Source organism: Oreochromis niloticus, linkage group LG7, assembly GCF_001858045.2.
Source record: "Oreochromis niloticus isolate F11D_XX linkage group LG7, O_niloticus_UMD_NMBU, whole genome shotgun sequence".
Lineage (NCBI taxonomy): Eukaryota > Metazoa > Chordata > Actinopteri > Cichliformes > Cichlidae > Oreochromis > Oreochromis niloticus.
Genome location: NC_031972.2, coordinates 29,745,688 through 29,765,354, shown reverse-complemented (window position 1 = coordinate 29,765,354; position 19,667 = coordinate 29,745,688). Strand labels below are relative to the sequence as shown.

The following is a 19,667-nucleotide window of genomic DNA, read 5'->3' as shown; positions in this document are numbered from 1 at the left end:
ATTGTCTGCTAATCCAGTTTTTCCTCTTTTGTATTTTTTCCCTTAATACTTCTGCTTTGAAGACAGAGCTTTTCTTGCCTTTTACAGAAGGGTAAACAGCTCGAACAGCTTTAATGCTCCTTACCATTGACTCACCAAGTCTGTTGAAATGTACTGGGTGGATGAAATGCCATTCTTCCAAATGATATTCCCACATTTGGTGTTTTGATAGTGATATTGGAGATTGCTGTCTAACACATCGTTCCAAAATCTCCCACAGGTGTTCAGCTGTTGGAGCATGACATGTGATTCACATCATTTCAAAAGTTATCAAACCAATCAGTGGCACCTTTATCCCTATGGAGACCATTTCCATCAATAAAGAAATATTTTATCATATGAAAAAGTTGCTCTGAAAGACTTTATATTAATTTGTTACACTTTCCACTCAGGGGACACAAACTATACCATCAGAATGTATGAAATGTATATTTGTTTATGGATGGTGTGAATAAGTACTCAATCAAAATTTGTTTTTCCACAAATGGAGGAATCTGTTTTTAAGTTTTTAAAATTTAGATGGTTTATGAGCATCTTTTTAAAGCTGTTTTTTCTATCTATAGCCCCACCTACCTTCACTGAACCCCCACCTCCTGTCCTCGAGGCTTTTGTTGGAAGTCACATTTCTCTTTCCTGCATGGCTAATGGCAACCCTACTCCAGCCATCACTTGGTTTAAAGATGGCATTGCCATTCAAAAAAATATTTCTAAGGTATGTATTTTTTAAGGGGTTTTAAACCTGCAATACAAGTATAGAGCTATAGTTGTTACATACATGGGGTGAAATAAATAAACAATATTTTCCTCAAAAATAATACAAGACGATTTAAAATCAACCTTAGTTCAAATGTCCATCCATCCATCCATCCATCCATCCAAGTTGGCACAGCAGTGTTGATGCAAAAGTGGCACACAAATAGGTTCTAGAAGAGTCCTTGGAAGGAAAACAAAGGCGCTTTGGACACAAGCACCAAATCTGTCATTAAGAAGAGGGGATAAACACCCTCCTACCTGTTGAAATATTGTGGCACAGGAAACATTGTGTAGATACATGTGAAGTATGCACGTAGGAAGTGAAGATTCTACTATATTGCTATTCTGCTATCAGCTGGATGCAAATGTCATACAGTACAATGCTGTCATACAATGCTGACATTATACTGTAGGGTGCCAATGCTTTTGCACAGGCTACAATTGCTGCTACCTGTTGTACTTTCTGTGTGTTTACCTGCCTGTTGCATTCAGCCACCTCTCAGTTTGTCTACTATGTCATATTTCTCAGGATGGAGTTTTATCTCTGCGAGCAGTGAGTATACAATCAGCAGGACAGTACACTTGCCACGCCTCCAACTCTGAGGGAAACGTGACTTGCGTGACAAAAGTGAAGATCAAAGGTCAGTTGTTGCCTAACAGTGTGTCTGTCTTTCTTTCTGCCTGCCAATTCCTTCAGTTTCTGCGATGTCTATGTGCCCAACTGGCTTGAAGCCACCATAATTTACATTTCTGTTTCTTGCCCTTGCATCATGCAACAGAGCGGTAAAAGAAGTTCAAACTGAACTTGACTGGTATTTAGCCACGCATTGACTAAATACGAGTCAATATCATGATGTGAGACAAGATATCATCTGGGACTTGCCGATGTTGCTTTATCGTGATAAAGCTTTGTGTTTTGCTCAGTGTGAAGGCTTCATTTTAGAGAAGTTGATGTAACTTAGTGAAAAGTGTATTGTCTGTGGTCATGAATATAGATATATAATTTTTTTTCTGAAATTGTTAGTACATTAATGAAGAATATAAATATTATCAAAAGAGAAATATGTATTTTAATTTCTCTTTCTTTGATGAATAAAACACATAATTGGTTCTTATTTTGAAAAATAAGCTTTTCTTTTGATAATAATTGTTTCTAATTGCTTTCAATACATGCAGGTGTTCACACACATGTGAAAATTACACAGATGTTTTCCGATTATAGATCTACAGTCCAGTTTAGGGAGAAATGCATGTAAAATATGCAAATAGGTTACTGTATATCATTGGATTACACCAACACACCACTGCGTAATACACTGTGGGATATATTTCTGACTTCTTCTGTACTCCTACTCCAACTCCTACTGCTGATTTTCCTCTGGAGGACCAGGATTCATCTGTAGCATGGTGTATAGGGAAATAATTTTTGTTTTGGCACAAAGTCTTGTTGAGGCTTCACTTAATTTTGGAATCTCACAGATGCAGTGGCCACATTTGAAATAATAATCATGAGCACGTACGACTCTAAGTCACATTATCTGAGCTTTGGCTGCATTTCTCTGAAGCATTGCCACATAGATGGATTACTGACTAATGGCTGATCTGGATGGAATCAAACTAAAAGCCTTAAGTAACCTCTAAACACTCACTCTTGCATATATATGTCATGCATTTATGATTATAAACTTGTTCAGTAATGAGCGCTGTAGCGATTATGATCTTGTTTATATATGTATATAAGACGTGTGGTGTTAGATCTCTTTTATTAGCTCTCTGCAAAGAGCACACATGTTAATACAAGTTTGGAGTGGGTCAGGGAAGAGATAAATGTGGCATTGTAATGGCACTCTAAAATAGCTGCGTTTGACAAATTCCTTTCAGCTGCTTTGGTGTATTCACACACTGTTTTTCTTTTTGACTTTTGGCTTGGTTTGTATTAGCACATTTGTCACCACGACTAAAGGCTTCAAAAGAGTCATTGTAGAAACTCTCATGTGTTAAAAGATTCAGTCAACCATTATAACCTTAGGAAGCTAGAGACTGACTGATTTATTGGTGTATATGGTGTCAGGTCATAGACTATAGATAAGTGATGAATGCAGCCTCTGTGAGATCTCCCATTAGTTTGGAAAGTCACTTTTGAAGCCAAGAGTTAAACATTTAAGACATAAGACAGCTCAGATTTTTGAAAACAGATCTCATGGGTAGATGTGACTGACAAACTGAGGGCACTCTATGCTCATACTTGTCAATCAAAACATAAACCTGCTCTAAAGTATACCAAATCTTATCTTCCTTTTACCACAAGTGGAACCATACTTTATATAATAAACACCATTCACTCAGCAGTGAAGTTACAGATTTAGTCAAATGTTGGCTAATTTTGTCATATATGAATTGCATATGAGATATATATGACATCCTATATATAAATTCTTTCTCCAGACAGAGGAGTCACTTCCTCCTTAGAAAGAACACTGTTTAAGGCAATTATGCATTGGCTTCACTTTTCAGAACCAGAAACTTTATGTATAGTTAATGTTTCCAGTGTGCAATGGCATGAAAACAGAAAAAAACATATTACATATACATTAAAAGATGCTTGGGGTAACTCTGCAAAGATGTTTTTACATAGTTTGTCTAGTAGAGCGGCTCTGATTCATTTCTAAATAGTAAAGCAATGATACCTTAATTGTCTTTTGTCAGTTAAATTTTAATGTACTGCACTTACATACAGTGACTAACACTACCTATCATTAAAAACAAAAAAAATGCAAATGTTTCAGAAAGCTGTAAAAAGCTCATTTACTATACAAATAACAAACCAATTAAATCATGTTCTTAAACCCAAATTTGAGTCAGCACACTGGACTTCTCTGACAAGGATATCATTCAACCACTAAAACTAATTTATCTGTTCAGGAATGCAAGTAAATATTTGTAGTTTGCCATCTTAATCAAAAAAATAATAATGTCATTAACAATTTTTCTGCTTCTTTTGTAAAACAGTAAATTTGAAAATTATGAGATAACAACAGTAATTAATTAAAATGATATTTTTAATGCTAAAATATAAAGTGCTTATGCATACTGATACATTAACCATCAAAGAAAATATTCCAGTAATTGCCTATACTCTTAGTTTAGGGCATTTGTACATCTATAGAGCAACCTTGTACTCTATATACTGTATATATATGTATGGATTTTTGTCAGATATATTGATGTCATAATGTTTTACTTCACTAAAAATGTTTAAGCACTGGCCTCACATATGTACAATCTGAGCTGTGTTTACTATTTCTACAAAATAGTGTCTTGACAAATCAGTTACTAATAACAGGAGAAGTCTATGCTCCAGCTTATCACCTGTATGGCACATATTGACAATATTAATTTTTAAGTAAGTACATACTTTGGTTTCTGAACAAGGACCCAGCAGACCTTGGAGAGGGACAAAGGGCTGCTCATAAAGAATGTAAAAGATGTAAAAATACAGTGTATGTGACGTGTCTGGTCAAGCAAAGACGTGATGGGGACCGCTGCAACATGGCACAATGTTTTGATTATTTAATGTTAGGGTTAAAAGAAATGTTTGAAAAGCCAATGGGGTATTAAGTGGGATTTTATTTTCATTTCTCAGTAAACATCTACTTCTTATAATTCAACTTTTGTTGTGTTGTATTTTGTTTCTTTTATTAGGTTTTAGCATCTATTTTTGTTGTTATTACGTTTCACCAATCTACAGCCTATTTAACCTACCATTAAATATCCAGTTGTTTCCCACTTTATCTGTGGTTGGGTCTTTCGCTACCATGCATTTCATGAATAATTCATTCTGATATTTATTAGATGGATATTTTGTATCACAGATTATTTCATTTTTTTCTCTCCTATGAATAATAAGATTTTTAAGGGAATGTAAGAAATTAGTAGATTTCTCATGGAGGGTAAAACAGGTTTCCTCTGAGACCAGCCAAAACAAAAGGAAGACAACATACTATACTCCTCTACAAGAGGAACACTGTAGTCCAGCGTAATGTTAAAGAATAATACCGAGCTACTGATGTATTTATGTTGTACTGAAACATATAAGGCATCTTTTATATCACGCTTAAGTATTTTTTTAATACTTGAGCAATATACTGTCTTTAGTTGCATCATAAAAAAGGTGTAAGATAGTGAAGGTTACAGGAAGTATAATTTAATTAAAAGAGAATGCAATATACTAGAATAGATGCAACATCTATTTGAGAGTCTTTTATCATTATTTGATTAAATTACAGCTCTTTCCTAAGAGGTCCTTCCAATTCAGTTTTCTTTTTGGCAAAACAGTCATTAAAGTTAAAGGAGAATACGACACCTAGTGTAGATAAGGGACATATTGTGAGGGTGAATATTGAGAAAGAGAAATCTGTTAAAACTGTTATTTGTATGAGGTGAATTTATTCATCTAGATACAAAGGAATTGTACTTATTTATTAATTTTTTGTGTCCTCTGCCAAACTGAAACTGTTTCTTAGATTTTTAGGTTATTTATTTAATAACTATAGAGACAAAAAAAAGGAAATCTTTATTATTAAACCCTGCACTCAGCCTTTTTGTATCCTGCATCTCCAGGTCCGCCTGTCATTGTCATACCTCCCAAAAACACCTCTCTGAACATGTCCCAAGATGCACGTCTCCAGTGCCAGGCAGTGGCAGATCCCCCCAACATGACATACGTGTGGGAAAAAGGTGGAGAAAATGTCTATCACATAGAGTGAGTGAACTGCCATTTTGATTATTATCTTTTTTTTTTTTTTCCGGGAATGTTTTAAAAGCTTAGTGGTTGTTACATAAATCTAATTTTGTGCTTTTTGTTCAAGATTGCCTTCATTATCTTTTGTATCATAAAAAAAAGGAAAATCACAAAAAGTGGACAATTACTGAGATTTGTCACATTAACTCTTCAATTTAAATTAAAAAAAAAAGAACCCAACATGTTGGGCAGGCTGTACAAGTGATGAGATTTACTTTATAGTGACTGTATTGAAAATTTACCAGAAGCATAACCTCACCTCCTCCTACAGTATGTCTTAGTGCTAGGCATTATAGCACCCAAAAGCCCAATTCAGTGGGTTTAACAAATCCAGAACATTCCTTAAAAGTCTGTCTGACATGTACTTGTGTCAGTTCATTGAATACTTTCATGACAATAACTAACATGCAGCCTGCAGAGTGTCTTTATTAAACAGGCGCAGATCTTGTACGTGTTGGTATATACTGTCTAAGGAGCTTGGAAAGAAAAGCGTCTGGACTTCTTTGAGTTGCTTGAAGACATTTCACCTCTCATCCGAGAAGCTTCTTCAGTTCTAAGGGTCAATTGGTGGGGAGTCCCAGATTTAAACGCAGTGGGAGTTTCTCCCCCAAAGAGGGACAAAGGACCCCCTGATGATCCTCTACCTAATCACATGAGCCAAGGTGTGAAAGCGGGTGTGGGTCCTAATCAGCCAGGGTTTCGGGTGAGCTCATTGTGAAACCTGGCCCCACCCTATCATGTGATTTCCTGAGGTCAGATAGCCCAGGGTGTGAGTGGGCGTTAAGGCGTCTGGGGAGGGATCTCAAAACTGGATTATAGATGGCAGACAGTTGGTGTCGTAAATCACCGCCTCTGTTCAAAGATGGTCGCTCACAGTGGACATAGATGGCCTCTTTCACTCCTCTTTCAAACCATCTGTCCTCTCTGTCCAAAATGTGAACATTGGCATCCTCGAAAGAGTGACCTTTGTCCTTTAGATGCAGATGGACTGCTGAGTCTTGTCCCGTGGAGGTGGCTCTTCTATGTTGTGCCATGCGCTTGTGAAGTGGCTGTTTGGTCTCTCCGATGTAGAGGTCTGGGCATTCCTCGCTGCACTGTACAGCATACACCACATTCTTAAGTTTGCGTTTAGGTGTTTTGTCTTTCGGGTGAACCAGTTTCTGTCTGAGTGTGTTGCTGGGTCTGAAGTACACTGGGATGTCGTGCTTGGAGAAAACTCTCCTGAGTTTCTCTGGTACACCGGCTACATAGGGGATGACAATGTTGTTGCGTCTGTCTTTCTTATCCTCCCTCGCTGGTGTCTGATCTTCTTTTCTGTGCCTCTATGCTGACTTTATAAACGCCCAATTAGGATAACCACATGTTTTAAGTGCTTCCTTTACATGTGTGTGTTCCTTCTTTTTCCCTTCAGGCTTAAAGGGAACATGTTCTGCCCGGTGGTGTAGGGTCCTAATTACTCCACCACTACTTTGTGTTCCAGAGGGTGATGGGAGTCAAAGAGGAGGTACTGGTCCTCTTTGCACAGACATGTTGGTATATACTGATTACGTTTTGGTTTGGTTTTGATTACGTTTTGGTGAATGAGGGCGAGTCTTCAGAGCCTACTCTGCATTAAATAAAGGGATACATGAGATCACAAAATGTACTCATGAAATTTACAGCAATTTGAGCCAGAAGTCATCAATTTTATATGTTTTATCATTCAATTATTTATAAGGCACTCAAACCCCCTGTCACTCACGTTCAAAAATGTCAGGTAAACGTGGATCCATACGTTCTGTTGATCTGGAAACATGGATACATTCATGCAAAGATCACTTTATTATGAAACCCTCATTGATGCTGCATATAATGCATGGTAAATGCAATGCATAGTATGGTTTCTTTGAGTTTAATAGCTAATGTTTGCATGCACTAAAATGGCAACAAACTTACCAGGCAAATGTAAAATTGTTATAAAACTGCAACAGTACCAAGGAAAAATACACCCAATGCAGGCTGTATGTTTTTTTGTTATTCATAAAAACTGAGTGTTTAGTGTCCCATGGGGAATGTCTAAGGTGATCTGTGGTTTGTCTGCCAGAATATGCACATCACTGTTCTCAAGCCTTTTAGTGCCAAAAATAAGAAATGCTTTTAAAAATAACACCATGAATTGCTTTTATTTGTCATGTTACTTGGACCTGGAGATAGTCTTTCAGGCTATGCATTTGCAGTTGTTGTCATGCTTCAGAATTCATCATGGACCAAACACACATGTCCCTGCATACTGTTGAATAAGTATATAAGCACCTGACTTGACTTGTTGTTTTCTAGATACAAGTAAAACATCTAGACAGACCTGAATTAATGAAAATGAGCACGGAGTGATTTCTTTTCACTCTGAGGTAACATTGACTGCACAAACTGTTTTTACAGTCCAGTGGTGATCTAAGGGCCACGTTAAAGAACTCACAACTAAAAGGTTTCTTTGCTGGCCCAGAATTGAAAGCGCTTTGCAGTAATCAAGTCTGCTAGTGATGAAAGAATGCTTTATTCCTTCGGTATATGCCTAGGAGAGAGGGTGAGCTGTACACCAGAAATATTCCTGAGATGATAGAAGGTGAATTTTTTTTTTTTTGCTACTTCAGATGTGAAATTTAAATAAGGAAAAAAAGAAACACACGCACACACACACTGAGATTACTTGTTTGGGGCTTGACATTTTGTGCTAAGGATTTTAAGTCACAGACGAGCCTCTGTTTTCATATTTTACCTGCAGTTGTTCTTAACTAGTGTGGCTCGTCTCTGTTTGTCCAGGTGTAAACAACAGGGTAACACCCATTAGCTGATATGAAAAACAACATTGTACCACATTGCAGTTTTCTAAATCAGTGTCTATTTTCTTATGAATTAATGCCTCATATGCACTGGGCTTGGCTCATTCAGCAAATATACAGGAAATTAAATATTAATGAGCACAGTGATTAAAAATAGGGAAAAAACATATATTGCACTGCAATACTCTATACTCTAGATACTCTAGTATCAGCTGGTCAAAAGGTATCAAGTCAAAAGTTCGCTGATAGATAATGAAACAGAGGAATCAGAAATGTATCTCGGCAGGTGTTAGATGAAGAAGGTTATTAGTTTGTAAATACTGGAGACAGCATCTATTTTGTGTCTCTTGGATTTGTAAATGTGCAGTTTCACCACAATGTTATAAGACAATAAACAGGCCAAAATACTTCATTTATCTCATGGTTTTTAACTTATTTTTTTTACCCCCAAATTACGTAAAGGGCAATAAAAGATAACATTATGTTGTAGTCTCCAAACACAAAGAAAAATACAGAAATAAAATAAAAATAAAAAAGAGAAGAAACTCTGATGTTGCAGAAGCATCAGTCATGTCACTTTAAAAGAAGAAAAAAGATATTGCCCTGAAAACTGTAAAGCACCGAATGAGCTTTTCTGTATGAGAGGTTTCATAAAAGCTCTGTTTTGTGCCAGAGAGAAGATGGAGTGAGCAGGGAATGGTTCATGATTGCCAGCGTATCATGCACCAGACAATTGAACAGTCTCTTAAAAAACAGTGGCTGGGATAGGGTCAGTTGAGCAGGTTGGGGGCTTAATTTGCATTACTTCTCCCCTTGAGCATTTCTCTATAACAGGTATTACTGTTCATTATACTCGGGTTAATACTCAACCGGATTTCGATTGGGGGGGGGGGGGGTTCAGAGAGGCTTTTTGGACCTGATATATATTGCTGTTAACAGCTGAGTAGAGCATATGAGGATTATTCTGATTATCTATGACTAATGCTGGGAAATAAGCCTTTTTTCATTTCTTTGTTAAAAATAGTGAGGTGCTCTTTGACAGTGCCAAAATAGATTTCCTGTATTCATTTCTCCATTTACACTTCGATTTCATGCTGTTGTTTGGGTTGAAGATGCAATCATGGCAAAAAAAAAATAAAAAAATAAATAATAAAATCAACACATCCCCTTGAATTTGTCATATTTTCAATGTATTTTGACCTTTGTACCTTTAAGAAAGACACTATTCTCAAACTAATTATTTCATGTTCACAGCATTAATTACAAAAAGTAAAGTCATTCATGTGGAAACAGTAAGTAAAGTCCTACAGCTGTAACACCTTCAGATCCATAAATTTCGGATCAGGTGTTCCAGATTGGGTGCCAATGATTGGACACTCTTTAGAAGTGAGAGCTGGAACCTGTCTTATTTAAAAAGTATGACATCAAGAGTCTGGTGTTTTCTTTGCTATTGAAGTGTGTCCTCTCATGTCAAGATCTAAAGAACTCTGTAAGGGATTCAAAAAAAAAAGTTTTGGGTGCCTATGAGTCTGGCAAGGGACTTAAAAAGATTTTGTACAAGAATGGCTGCCCCAGCAAATTTAGCCCAAGAGTAAAGTGTTTGATGGAAAAAGAAGTCTCCAAGAACCTCCTAGAGTTTATTCCAGGACCTACAGGAAACTCTTGCTACTGTTGGTCTCAAAGTACATGTGCTGACCTGCAGATGAGATGTGCAAGGAAAAGACTTGGCTGCCTAAAAGTAACATTAGGCCAAAACTAAAGACTCTATATGCCTGGCTTTTTGGGTTGCTGTGTTCCAGACTGATAACTCAAATGTCGATTTGTGAAGTCACAAATGCTGTGACCGTCACATTTGTGACATGCTTTATGTGTAGTGTCATGACTGTAGACTGGTTAGCTGGCAGTCTCTGAGTCCCAGTTATGAGCAGTTATTAACTTTGCTGTGTAAGATATTATGAATTTATTAAATAAATAGTTGAACCTGAAGGGTCCCCTTTGATGGTATAATGATTCTCATCAAATTAGCAAATCAGCCAAAGAATGGCTGCAAGAGAAGTGATGAAGAGTTATGGAAAGTCCTAGTGAGGAATGTTGTAGGAGGACTTAAATGGGCTGTACATGGAAAAAAAGCCCTCTATCATAATACAGTTGACTGAACTCTACATGGAGGAGTGGTAGAACATTTTACAACAGCCTGGTGGATAATTGTGCAAAAAATACCTACAAGTTATCGATGCCAAACAGGGCAGTATTAGCTTCAGAGAGCAAGAGTAACGTGAATATTAAGTGTTTTTGCTGAGTTATTAGAATAGAAACTGCTAATTAAAAATGCTAATTATTCCATGTATGAAAAAACAAACAAACAAAAAGCAAACAATTAATTTTTTTGAATGAGCCGTGTACGTCTATCATTTATCATAAGTAAATCACCTTAGGAAAACCTTTTTTGATTTTTCTTTTTTCCTATTTTTTAATTTATTTATTTATTTTACCACAAGGGGAATCAGTAACTCCCTGAAAAATGATACCCATGCTAGCGAAATATGATACAAATACAAATATGATCTGCATATTACATTTTTCACCTAAACAGTGAGAAGGCCGTTTAGTGCTGAAGCCTTGGGCACAGTAGCACTTTTGTGCTATACCCTAACACATGCATGGCTTTGTGTCTACACCAATAATGCCAACATGCTGTTGCAGGTATTATGGTTGCCTTATTAGTTCAGCATGTTAGCTTGCAATTAGTTGCTAATTACTGCTTAAAAAAGTAGAGCTGAAGCAAATGGTAATTTTATTAGGTGATTACAGGTATTTAATTATAATGTACTGGATCAACTAAAGCTGACACTTTTAACCTGGGGGAAAAAAGTATTTAAGGAAATGTAAATATGTGGCTACATTCTCTATATGTCTATTTTCCATAGCAATTCATTCCATAGTTGATGACATATTTTAGTTTTGACATGACATCACAACACACTCATGACACTAGTGCTGCTGAATAAAATTGAGGATAAAGAAAAGTACGTCCAATAATCGCCCTTTGACCTCCTGTAAGATGGTAAAAAACAACTTCTTACCATTTCCAGTTTTAATCTGCAGGTTGTCCTCTGTGTGTCTGCCATTTGTTCCTGAGGCAGGTAACATAGCGAGGGTTTGATGGAGATTTGTTTGCTAAAGAAGCTGGCCGCTGCTGCGACTGACTGATACAGTAAATGTGCCGTAAAGCCTCATAATTGAGTTAAAAGAGCCTGAAAAGCTCTGCAGGCCTGAGAGTGACCTATATCACATTTTTCATTTGATACTCTGTTAACATGAAACTGAAACAACTAAAATATTCAGTGGCACAGCCTATTTTTCTTAAATTCAAGAGGAAAACAGTAGTGCTAAGAAATATCCAAGTTTCTTATAGTACATGAATGTGAATGTGGCTGAAGGTGGTCCCCTAAACATAACACCAAAGTCACAGAGCCTGTTAGATGGATTTGTTTGTTTGTTTGTTTTTAATTATCTTTTTTTCCTTCTGTTAAAAAGTAAGGATGTATAAAATGAGTGGGCACGCTGCCTCTCACTCTAACTGAAATAAAATGAAATGTCCTTAACCTCCATCTGCACACAGCAGTGAATAACAATAATAAAAATAATAAAAATAAAAAAACCTCCTACACTTTTGATGTTCTGACAATGTGCTAGAGAATATTTCTCTCTTATTCTATAATAGCTGGTTTGCTCTCATACTGATGTTTTTCTCAAGGTCTCTAAAGTCACGAGTGAAGATCATGGTAGATGGGACTCTACTTATCTCCAGGCTCATCCCAGAGGACTCTGGCAACTACACCTGTGTGCCAACCAATGGCCTGCTGATTCCGCCAACTGCCTCTGCCATCCTCACAGTGATGCGTACGTTTGTGTGTGCTCTGTGGCTAATATATAATAAGATGTCATAAGAAGAAATATTTACTGTGTACTTCATTTATCCCAGATTGGTCAATTCTTTTTAAACTACAACACACAACATCTTAAATAAGTTAAACATACACTAATTAATGTACTATATAGCAAGTACAATATTTCAGTAACAAAAGCAGAAACAACATTTCAAATGGCTACAAAAGTAGTAAAGCAGTTAATAGTAAAGCATTAATTGGCTCAGAAGTGTCTGTTTTAAGTAAGCTGAAATTAACTGTTAAACATCAGGGTACAACTGTCTGCTAGACAGATGTGTTGCATTATAGAGATATTGTATCAAGTATGGAACAATTTTCCATGTCTGTCCTTGTGGCAGTGGAGCTGAATCAGTCTGTTAGAGAAAGCGCTTCAATGTTTACTTAGTAACCTCTGCAGTACAGAATAAAGGTTGTCCAGTTTTCATCCAATCACAGAGCCAGTATGAGTCCTTAAAAGACTATTTGTAATTTCCTTCAAATTTCATTTCTTTTCATTATTGCCTCTATTATTATGAATATTATTATCATTAAGGCCTGAGCACTCACAGTGTAAAGGCCCCATTGTATCTGCTCAGTTTAATATTATTTTGACAAATTAATTGCCCTTTTGAGGGCCTAAATTTCCTTGAAAACTTGTGAAATTTGGCAGTAATTTGGCGTTAATTATTTTTAGAAACTGCTTCAATGGCAAGGTAAGAGTACACATAGAAGGACTGCCTGTGTAACATTTCTGGATTTTAAAACCTTTGTCACCTAGAATAATCTAGTCATTCCCAGTAACCCTCAAACCATTAAAACACACACAGATGCAAGAAATATTATCAAAGATGTACTTCTGTGGGGTCTGAGCATGAAACATTAGATAGTGTTTCAGTGGATGGTGCTGATAGAAATCGATCAAGCGTTGGCATCACAGATGGCAGGAGGCTAACACAGATAGTAGGGGAAGCTGACACACCTGCATGTAAGTCAGGCATTGAGTAGCTTGGTCATCCAGAAAGAAACAGAGTCCATTTGCATCACAGTACAAATAAACTTTGACTTGTTCATCTTGTTTTAGTTCACTATGCTGCGCTTTCAGCACTGATAACTTCTGAACAACTTTCCTCGGCACAGTTAACCAAAGCTTTAGGATCAACTGTGCTGTGTGAAAATAGAGTAAAGAAACGCAGCTTTTGCACAATCCTCCTTTTCATCTAAGTCCATTAAGGCAAGGAACAAGCTCCCCTATGGCTTGAAAATGTCTAGATTATTCTTTTTTCTTTAGAGGCAAAAAGAAAGTGGATTCTAAGAAACCAGCCTGTGTCATATATTTTATATTGCTTATATATTGAAGGGGTGGTCTCCTTATTGAATGATGGGTACATGTACATATAGAGGTTTTACAGTGTGTATATTTCTGTTGGGGGGAGTGGAGATGATGTATGTATTTTTGAAAACATATTTCTATTTGTATCTAGTATGTTTGATAGGCTTTAAAATACAAATATGTATTGAAATTAGGTTTTACTTGCCCAGGGGCAAGAGATGTTTAGTCCATGGTCTCTGACAAAGATAAAAACAAAATCACAACTAAACTAGAGAATAAAATATTTAGGAAACCATAACATGATTAGTGTGAGTAGGTATTTTTGGGCTGTAATATGATGCATTTATCTGCCAATACCAGTTAGGATTTACTACATATTTGACATGTTTTGGTTACTGTGGGTTGCTGATGACAAAGGGTCAATTAGTCTGAGCTTTCTTTCATATGTTCCATATATTTCTTTCGTGTGGAGTAGGAGTCTTCACTTTAGAAAGATTGTAGACAAACACTGTGATGAAAAGTCACAAACATTATTTTTGAGCTTCATTTTAACCAAGTCATAAAAAACATGTCCTGATTAGTTTAATTACCAATAGGAAAGCCCCAGTCATATTTTATATATTGAAACAGTGATATCAGAAAATAACATAACAGACAGTGGGAAAGTGAAAGCAACTGATACCTTTAATGTAAAGAGGCAAAGGATATCCATACCTTCTTTCAGCAGAGGTACAGTGGAAATAACAAAGTTCCTGGATGAGACTGATAACCAGTGTTTATTAAGGAAATCTATATAAATTAAATCAAAAAGATGAAAATAAGATTACGGACACATTAGATACAGTGTTTTATTGCTCTGCTGTCAGCAGTAGAATTGGTTCTGAACTAAACTGTAATGAAAAGATGCACAGTTTCTAGAACTGATGTAAAAAACTAGACCATACATTCCCTTTAAACCTTTAAATTTTTGTCTTGTTTCTTCCACTTCTTGTATTTTTTATTGGTGAGGCTTCTTTAAGGTTTTGTAAACAGTTCTCTATTAACATTTTGCTCTTGCCTGTGAAATATATTATTCTGTCAGGTACTCAGTCAACTGCAAATAACAGTCTGCAACTTCCTATACTGAATACACAGACTTGCAGAAAATGCAATACAACAAAACAATTGTTTTTCAAAATAAGTTATGGATCATGGCACAGTTCCTCTGCAGTGGTATGTGTGGTTTTCCTCTGTGTTGACACAGTAAAGTATTTGAGTGCCTAAAATGTTATTTATTTTTGTAATAGTTATCTATTTAACTGTTCTCAGACCCTGCCCAGGCACTAAAAATGCCCCAGGAAACCTACCTCCCCACAGGTATGGATGGTGTGGTTTCCTGCCCAGTGATAGCTCAGCCCCCGCTGCTCCGTGTGGATTGGATGAAGGACGGAGAACCAGTCGACCTGTCTTTGGTAATAAGAATAATAATTTCCACATAACCACACATTTTCCTTAATAATCAGCCTTTGCTGTGTCCTTAAAAAAAAATTCTATCCCCTGTTCTGTGCACCCAACACTAGACTATTGATTTGTGATGCTCACAAGGAATCACTGGCTGTTTTCTATTAGTACAGAATGCACAATTTGTCCAACACTGCTGTGAGCTTTATGAATCAATAGCTGTGAGCATTTACTATATTTATTTACTATTTATGTAGTTATTTAAACATTATAAAAGCACACTTCCTGTGCTGACTCATCAAAATATGCTCTGTTTCTTAGGTCTAAGGCCATTCAATTACATACATTTTAATAGAGTGGCATAATTTTTTCAGTCTTAAAAGCTTTGAAAGCCATCCTTAAGGCATTCCTTACTGCCCCATGTGCTCCCATCTTTTTCTATTTTTTTTTTCTACTTTCACTTCAATCTACTGCTCATCTCATCTCATTGGATAAATGGGTGTAGGAACCATTATAGATGGGGAGGGGAGTAGCATTTTTTTTCTAAACCTTTGTCCTTTCTTTAAAAAAAAAAATCATAGTTGCACATATATATAGATATATGTCTATATCTATCTATATCTATATATTTATGTATTTTTTTTTTTTTTTTTTTTTGTTAAACAATGTAAGACCTTGGGAAGCAGCTTTTAAAATTAAATCATTCCCTTAGTTTTACATGCAAAAGAGCCACGCACTTCCTTTCCCCTCATCTTCACACATTGAGCTGACCCCCTCCTCAGTGCTTTATGTCTGAGCTGTGGACATGTCAGCAGATGAGATGCACCACAGGACATGCGATAGATTCCTGCAGTGTGGGACACAGGCGCTAGAGTCAGGCTGTTATTCTGCCAATTATTCCAATTCTACCATGGATGTCACAAGCTCTCATACCCGCAGTAATACTTTCTTACTGCCTCATTCTGGGAGGGGGGGGCATGATAGCAATTTTGACTTCATTAGACTGAGTGGCAACCTTTTGCACAGTCAAAGCTAACACAAGCCTTCCAACTGTGACTTAATGGAACAAAAAATGACTGAAAATTTACCGCTTTAAAAGCAAATGCTTGAAAGCTTTGCAGGCCATTTCTTTTATGTGTGTTTGGACTGACCTGACAGAGAAAAATAAAAAAGAAATAATCTTTTCTAATCAGACAAACTGATCATCACCCTATCTTTTCACATTTATTGTAAATATCTTCTTGCAAAAACTGTGCCATTTGGATGCAATCTGTGTAGCAGGGACTACAAATATCAAAAACTTTACTTACTTTACAGTGAATCATTCATACATATCTGACAGGCACATATTTTGCTTGCCTGGTTACAGATTTCCTGCCATTTAGCTCTTTGAGCATTCTGCCTACTTCTTGTTTAAAATATGTTGTTTTTTTTTAACATTTATGTTATGTATTATTCAAGAATGTGTGTGCTAGTTCCTTTTAATCTCTTACTGTGAGAGGTGTGTAAATGTGTGCATTTCTCTCAGTATCCTGGATGGACCATGGCACCAGATGGTTCTTTGTTCATGGCGACTGTCAACGATGATGCAGCGGGCATGTACAGGTGTACTCCGTACAACAGCTATGGCACTATGGGCACATCTGGACCAACTAGTGTAATTCTACAGGTTAGCGTGCAGTCCAGGCCACCTGGGTGTCTCACCACAGGGATACCGTGTATCCCATGAAGCCACTGTAATGATGTACATAAGACAGATTACACTTCACGCACCACAAATACTGGCTTTGTGGTTTAGATGTGACCTAAAAGCTCATTGAATCTGCCTCCAAATCTGTCCTTTTCTTATGACTGAGCTGTCAATTGCAGTACTGTGAGATAATTTTAATTAACCACAACTGCATCTGTCACAGCGAATTAAAAACTTTAAGAGAAACGACATTTTATTGACCTTTTTACTCTGACGTGAGCCCTCTGACATTAATAGAAGTCAACTCAGAGTAACTACAATGGTGGCACTATTGGGGAGTTAATTGTGTGGCTAATCCTTTTGTTATTAAGATAATCTTGTCCAAAGCGGCAGTAATCCAGTCTTAAAATCCATTGTTGGGATTGCTGCGGTCTCCTTAATTCAGCTATATTGTTTTGGCAATTCGCAGGACCCCCCTTCATTCAGCATCACTCCGGAGAAACAGTATAAAGTGGAGGCTGGTAGAACCCTGCTTATCCCCTGTCAAGGAAATGTGGACCCAACAATTAAAGTGACCTGGAGCAAGGTAAATTACCCACTGTGGTTTATTTAAAAAGCGAGCTGTCCTGTTTTATTCATGTCAGTGCAAATGCTTACACGGAACCTCAATTTATATTGTTTACTCAGAAATCAGAATCAGACACATGAGTCAGTGCTTGCACAGGACATAGAGTACATATGATGCAGTCTGGGTGTATATAAACAGATACATTTCCAGTTATTGTTTTCCTGATGTACTTTTCTAAATGAGTAAAGACAATATTTTTCACTCTTCCACCCTGCATCCATTTGACTCATGATGACTCATCTTGCACTTAGGGATGTATACATAAATTTATCCAGTAAAAAACGTTGAGGGGTGACTGCCTAACCCCTCCCATCGTATAAATCTGCACTTGACCTTAGCTTGTGGGTAGTAGTAGCTGGTGGAGCTGTATCATGTAGGAGGCGTGTGTTTTGATTGCAGTTGGCAAAAATTTTGTTTAGGCTTCCAAAGGACAGAGGTCTAATTTATTCATTTCTAGTTGATCCTCCTCCTCCTCATCTAAGAACATGGATAAAGGAGGTGTGGATGAATGCAAACAGTCCTGTACAGCTCTATGGTGTGTTGCGCTGTAGGCACTTAACATGCCATCTTCTTAGTTATCTAAAGGATTTGAGCTCATCTCTTGTATAATAATATCCTACGCAGATTTTCCAGTTCACTTAAAAATAAGTCGCATTACAGAAATAAGAGATGCTCTTGCTGCCATTTGACTAGTCTAAGAAGTAACTAGACCAAATGATGATGAGTGCAGCCAGAAGCAAAATCAGCGCATCAGTGTTTTTCCTTGTGAGAGATTGAGACCAGTCAGCACTTGAAAAAGCAACTTTATCACCACTTTTTATTATGAAATTGCCTACTTCTTAAATAAAAAAAAAAGGACTTCATATCCACACTCACAGAAATAAGGACAAAAATCGGATGGTTGTATAACAGAATTGCTATGCATGCTGTAAACTTTACGACTCAAATTTAGCAGAAATCTGCTGTTTAACCTCCTTTGTTATTACATCTCAAATCCAGTCACTTGGAGTATGGACAGTAGACTGTATATAATGTGGGTATAACCTTAGTACACTCACCCAGCAGATATTTGAAGTTTTCACTTAACCATTTTGGCTACTGCCATCATTTTTGAAAACCAGACACTGTGAATTGGACATTAATCTCAGTGGATAATGCGTGCTTATATGCTAATCAGTTAAAAAGTATAGCAATGCCCTACATCATACCCTGTATTATCATCTGCTTTTTGGGAAATGACTGTCCAGCAGCGGTAGATTGTTGGCAGTCCGAGGGCAGCTGTTTGGTTTTTTTGGGGGAGGGGGTTCATTCCATTCCTGGTCTCTGTTGTGGCTCTGTTTCCTATTCTAGCCCACTTATCAAACAATCAGCATGCACAGCATCGTCCATGTTGAGTTGGGGTGCAACATGTTTGCAGGGTTTGAAGGCTCTCCAATACCTCTTCAATGGACACAACAAGAGTATCATAAATGAATCATGTGATGTTTCTACAGTCATTGGTGTACAATCAGACCTCTTTTCACAAACAGTGCCCCCAGTGGCTATTAGAAGAATTGCAGGTTTAAGGCAGCTTTGCATTAGCTTTTCAAACCTATAGGACTACATTCAATTTTTTAATGGAGCCCAAACAAAATCAATCAATCAATCAATAAATAAGCTTATCAACAAATATATGTCCCAATATGTCTGGTCAGCAATGCATATTAAATTGCTTATGAAGTGCATAAGTTAAATTAATTCCTTGACTTGTGATTTGTAATTTGTTTGTCCTAATATGTCCCAGCTATTTGTGAAAGTTATAAGATGTTTCATTCATGCTATATGTACATCTGATTATACCAACGCAGAGAGTTTTCTTCCACGTGTGAATGGTTTTGGTGTTTTTGATAGGTTGGCCTGGCTCGTAGCGTTTCCTACTCCGTAGAACCCGACGGTTCGTTGCTGCTGCAGCCTCTGACCAAGGACCACCAGGGGGTGTGGGAGTGCAGCGCTTCTAATCGTGTAGCCTCAGTAAAGACCAGTACACATGTATTTGTTCTGGGTGAGTCCTGTCTAACAATACCATAACCACACAGTGATTACATGAGCTGTGCACATTTTTAGTTTTTACTTTCCCAAATTATTTTCTGTATACCTGTGTAAACCTTTATTACACCCAGCACAGGCCAGATGCCTGTGCCTCCACTCCGCCTCCGATGGATAAATGTGGTACAGAGAGAGATGGCCTCTAAACTCCAG

The 19,667-nt window shown here is 37.1% G+C and overlaps 1 protein-coding gene across 3 annotated transcripts in view; it reads left to right on the top strand.

Annotated features, from left to right (window-relative positions):
- igsf9a (immunoglobulin superfamily, member 9a) overlaps positions 1 to 19,667 on the top strand; it is a 51,851-nt gene that overhangs the window by 19,518 nt on the left and 12,666 nt on the right. For 2 of the 3 annotated variants that reach the window (XM_005470399.4, XM_005470398.4), the window contains exons 5-12: positions 603 to 751; positions 1,322 to 1,433; positions 5,413 to 5,554; positions 12,170 to 12,315; positions 14,980 to 15,122; positions 16,640 to 16,780; positions 17,271 to 17,387; positions 19,320 to 19,470. In XM_005470399.4, the coding sequence (XP_005470456.1) occupies positions 603 to 751; positions 1,322 to 1,433; positions 5,413 to 5,554; positions 12,170 to 12,315; positions 14,980 to 15,122; positions 16,640 to 16,780; positions 17,271 to 17,387; positions 19,320 to 19,470 (1,101 nt within the window). Of the gene's footprint in view, positions 1 to 602; positions 752 to 1,321; positions 1,434 to 5,412; positions 5,555 to 7,057; positions 7,098 to 12,169; positions 12,316 to 14,979; positions 15,123 to 16,639; positions 16,781 to 17,270; positions 17,388 to 19,319; positions 19,471 to 19,667 lie in introns of those variants that run through there. The other variant, XM_019361292.2, reaches the window with a different exon arrangement.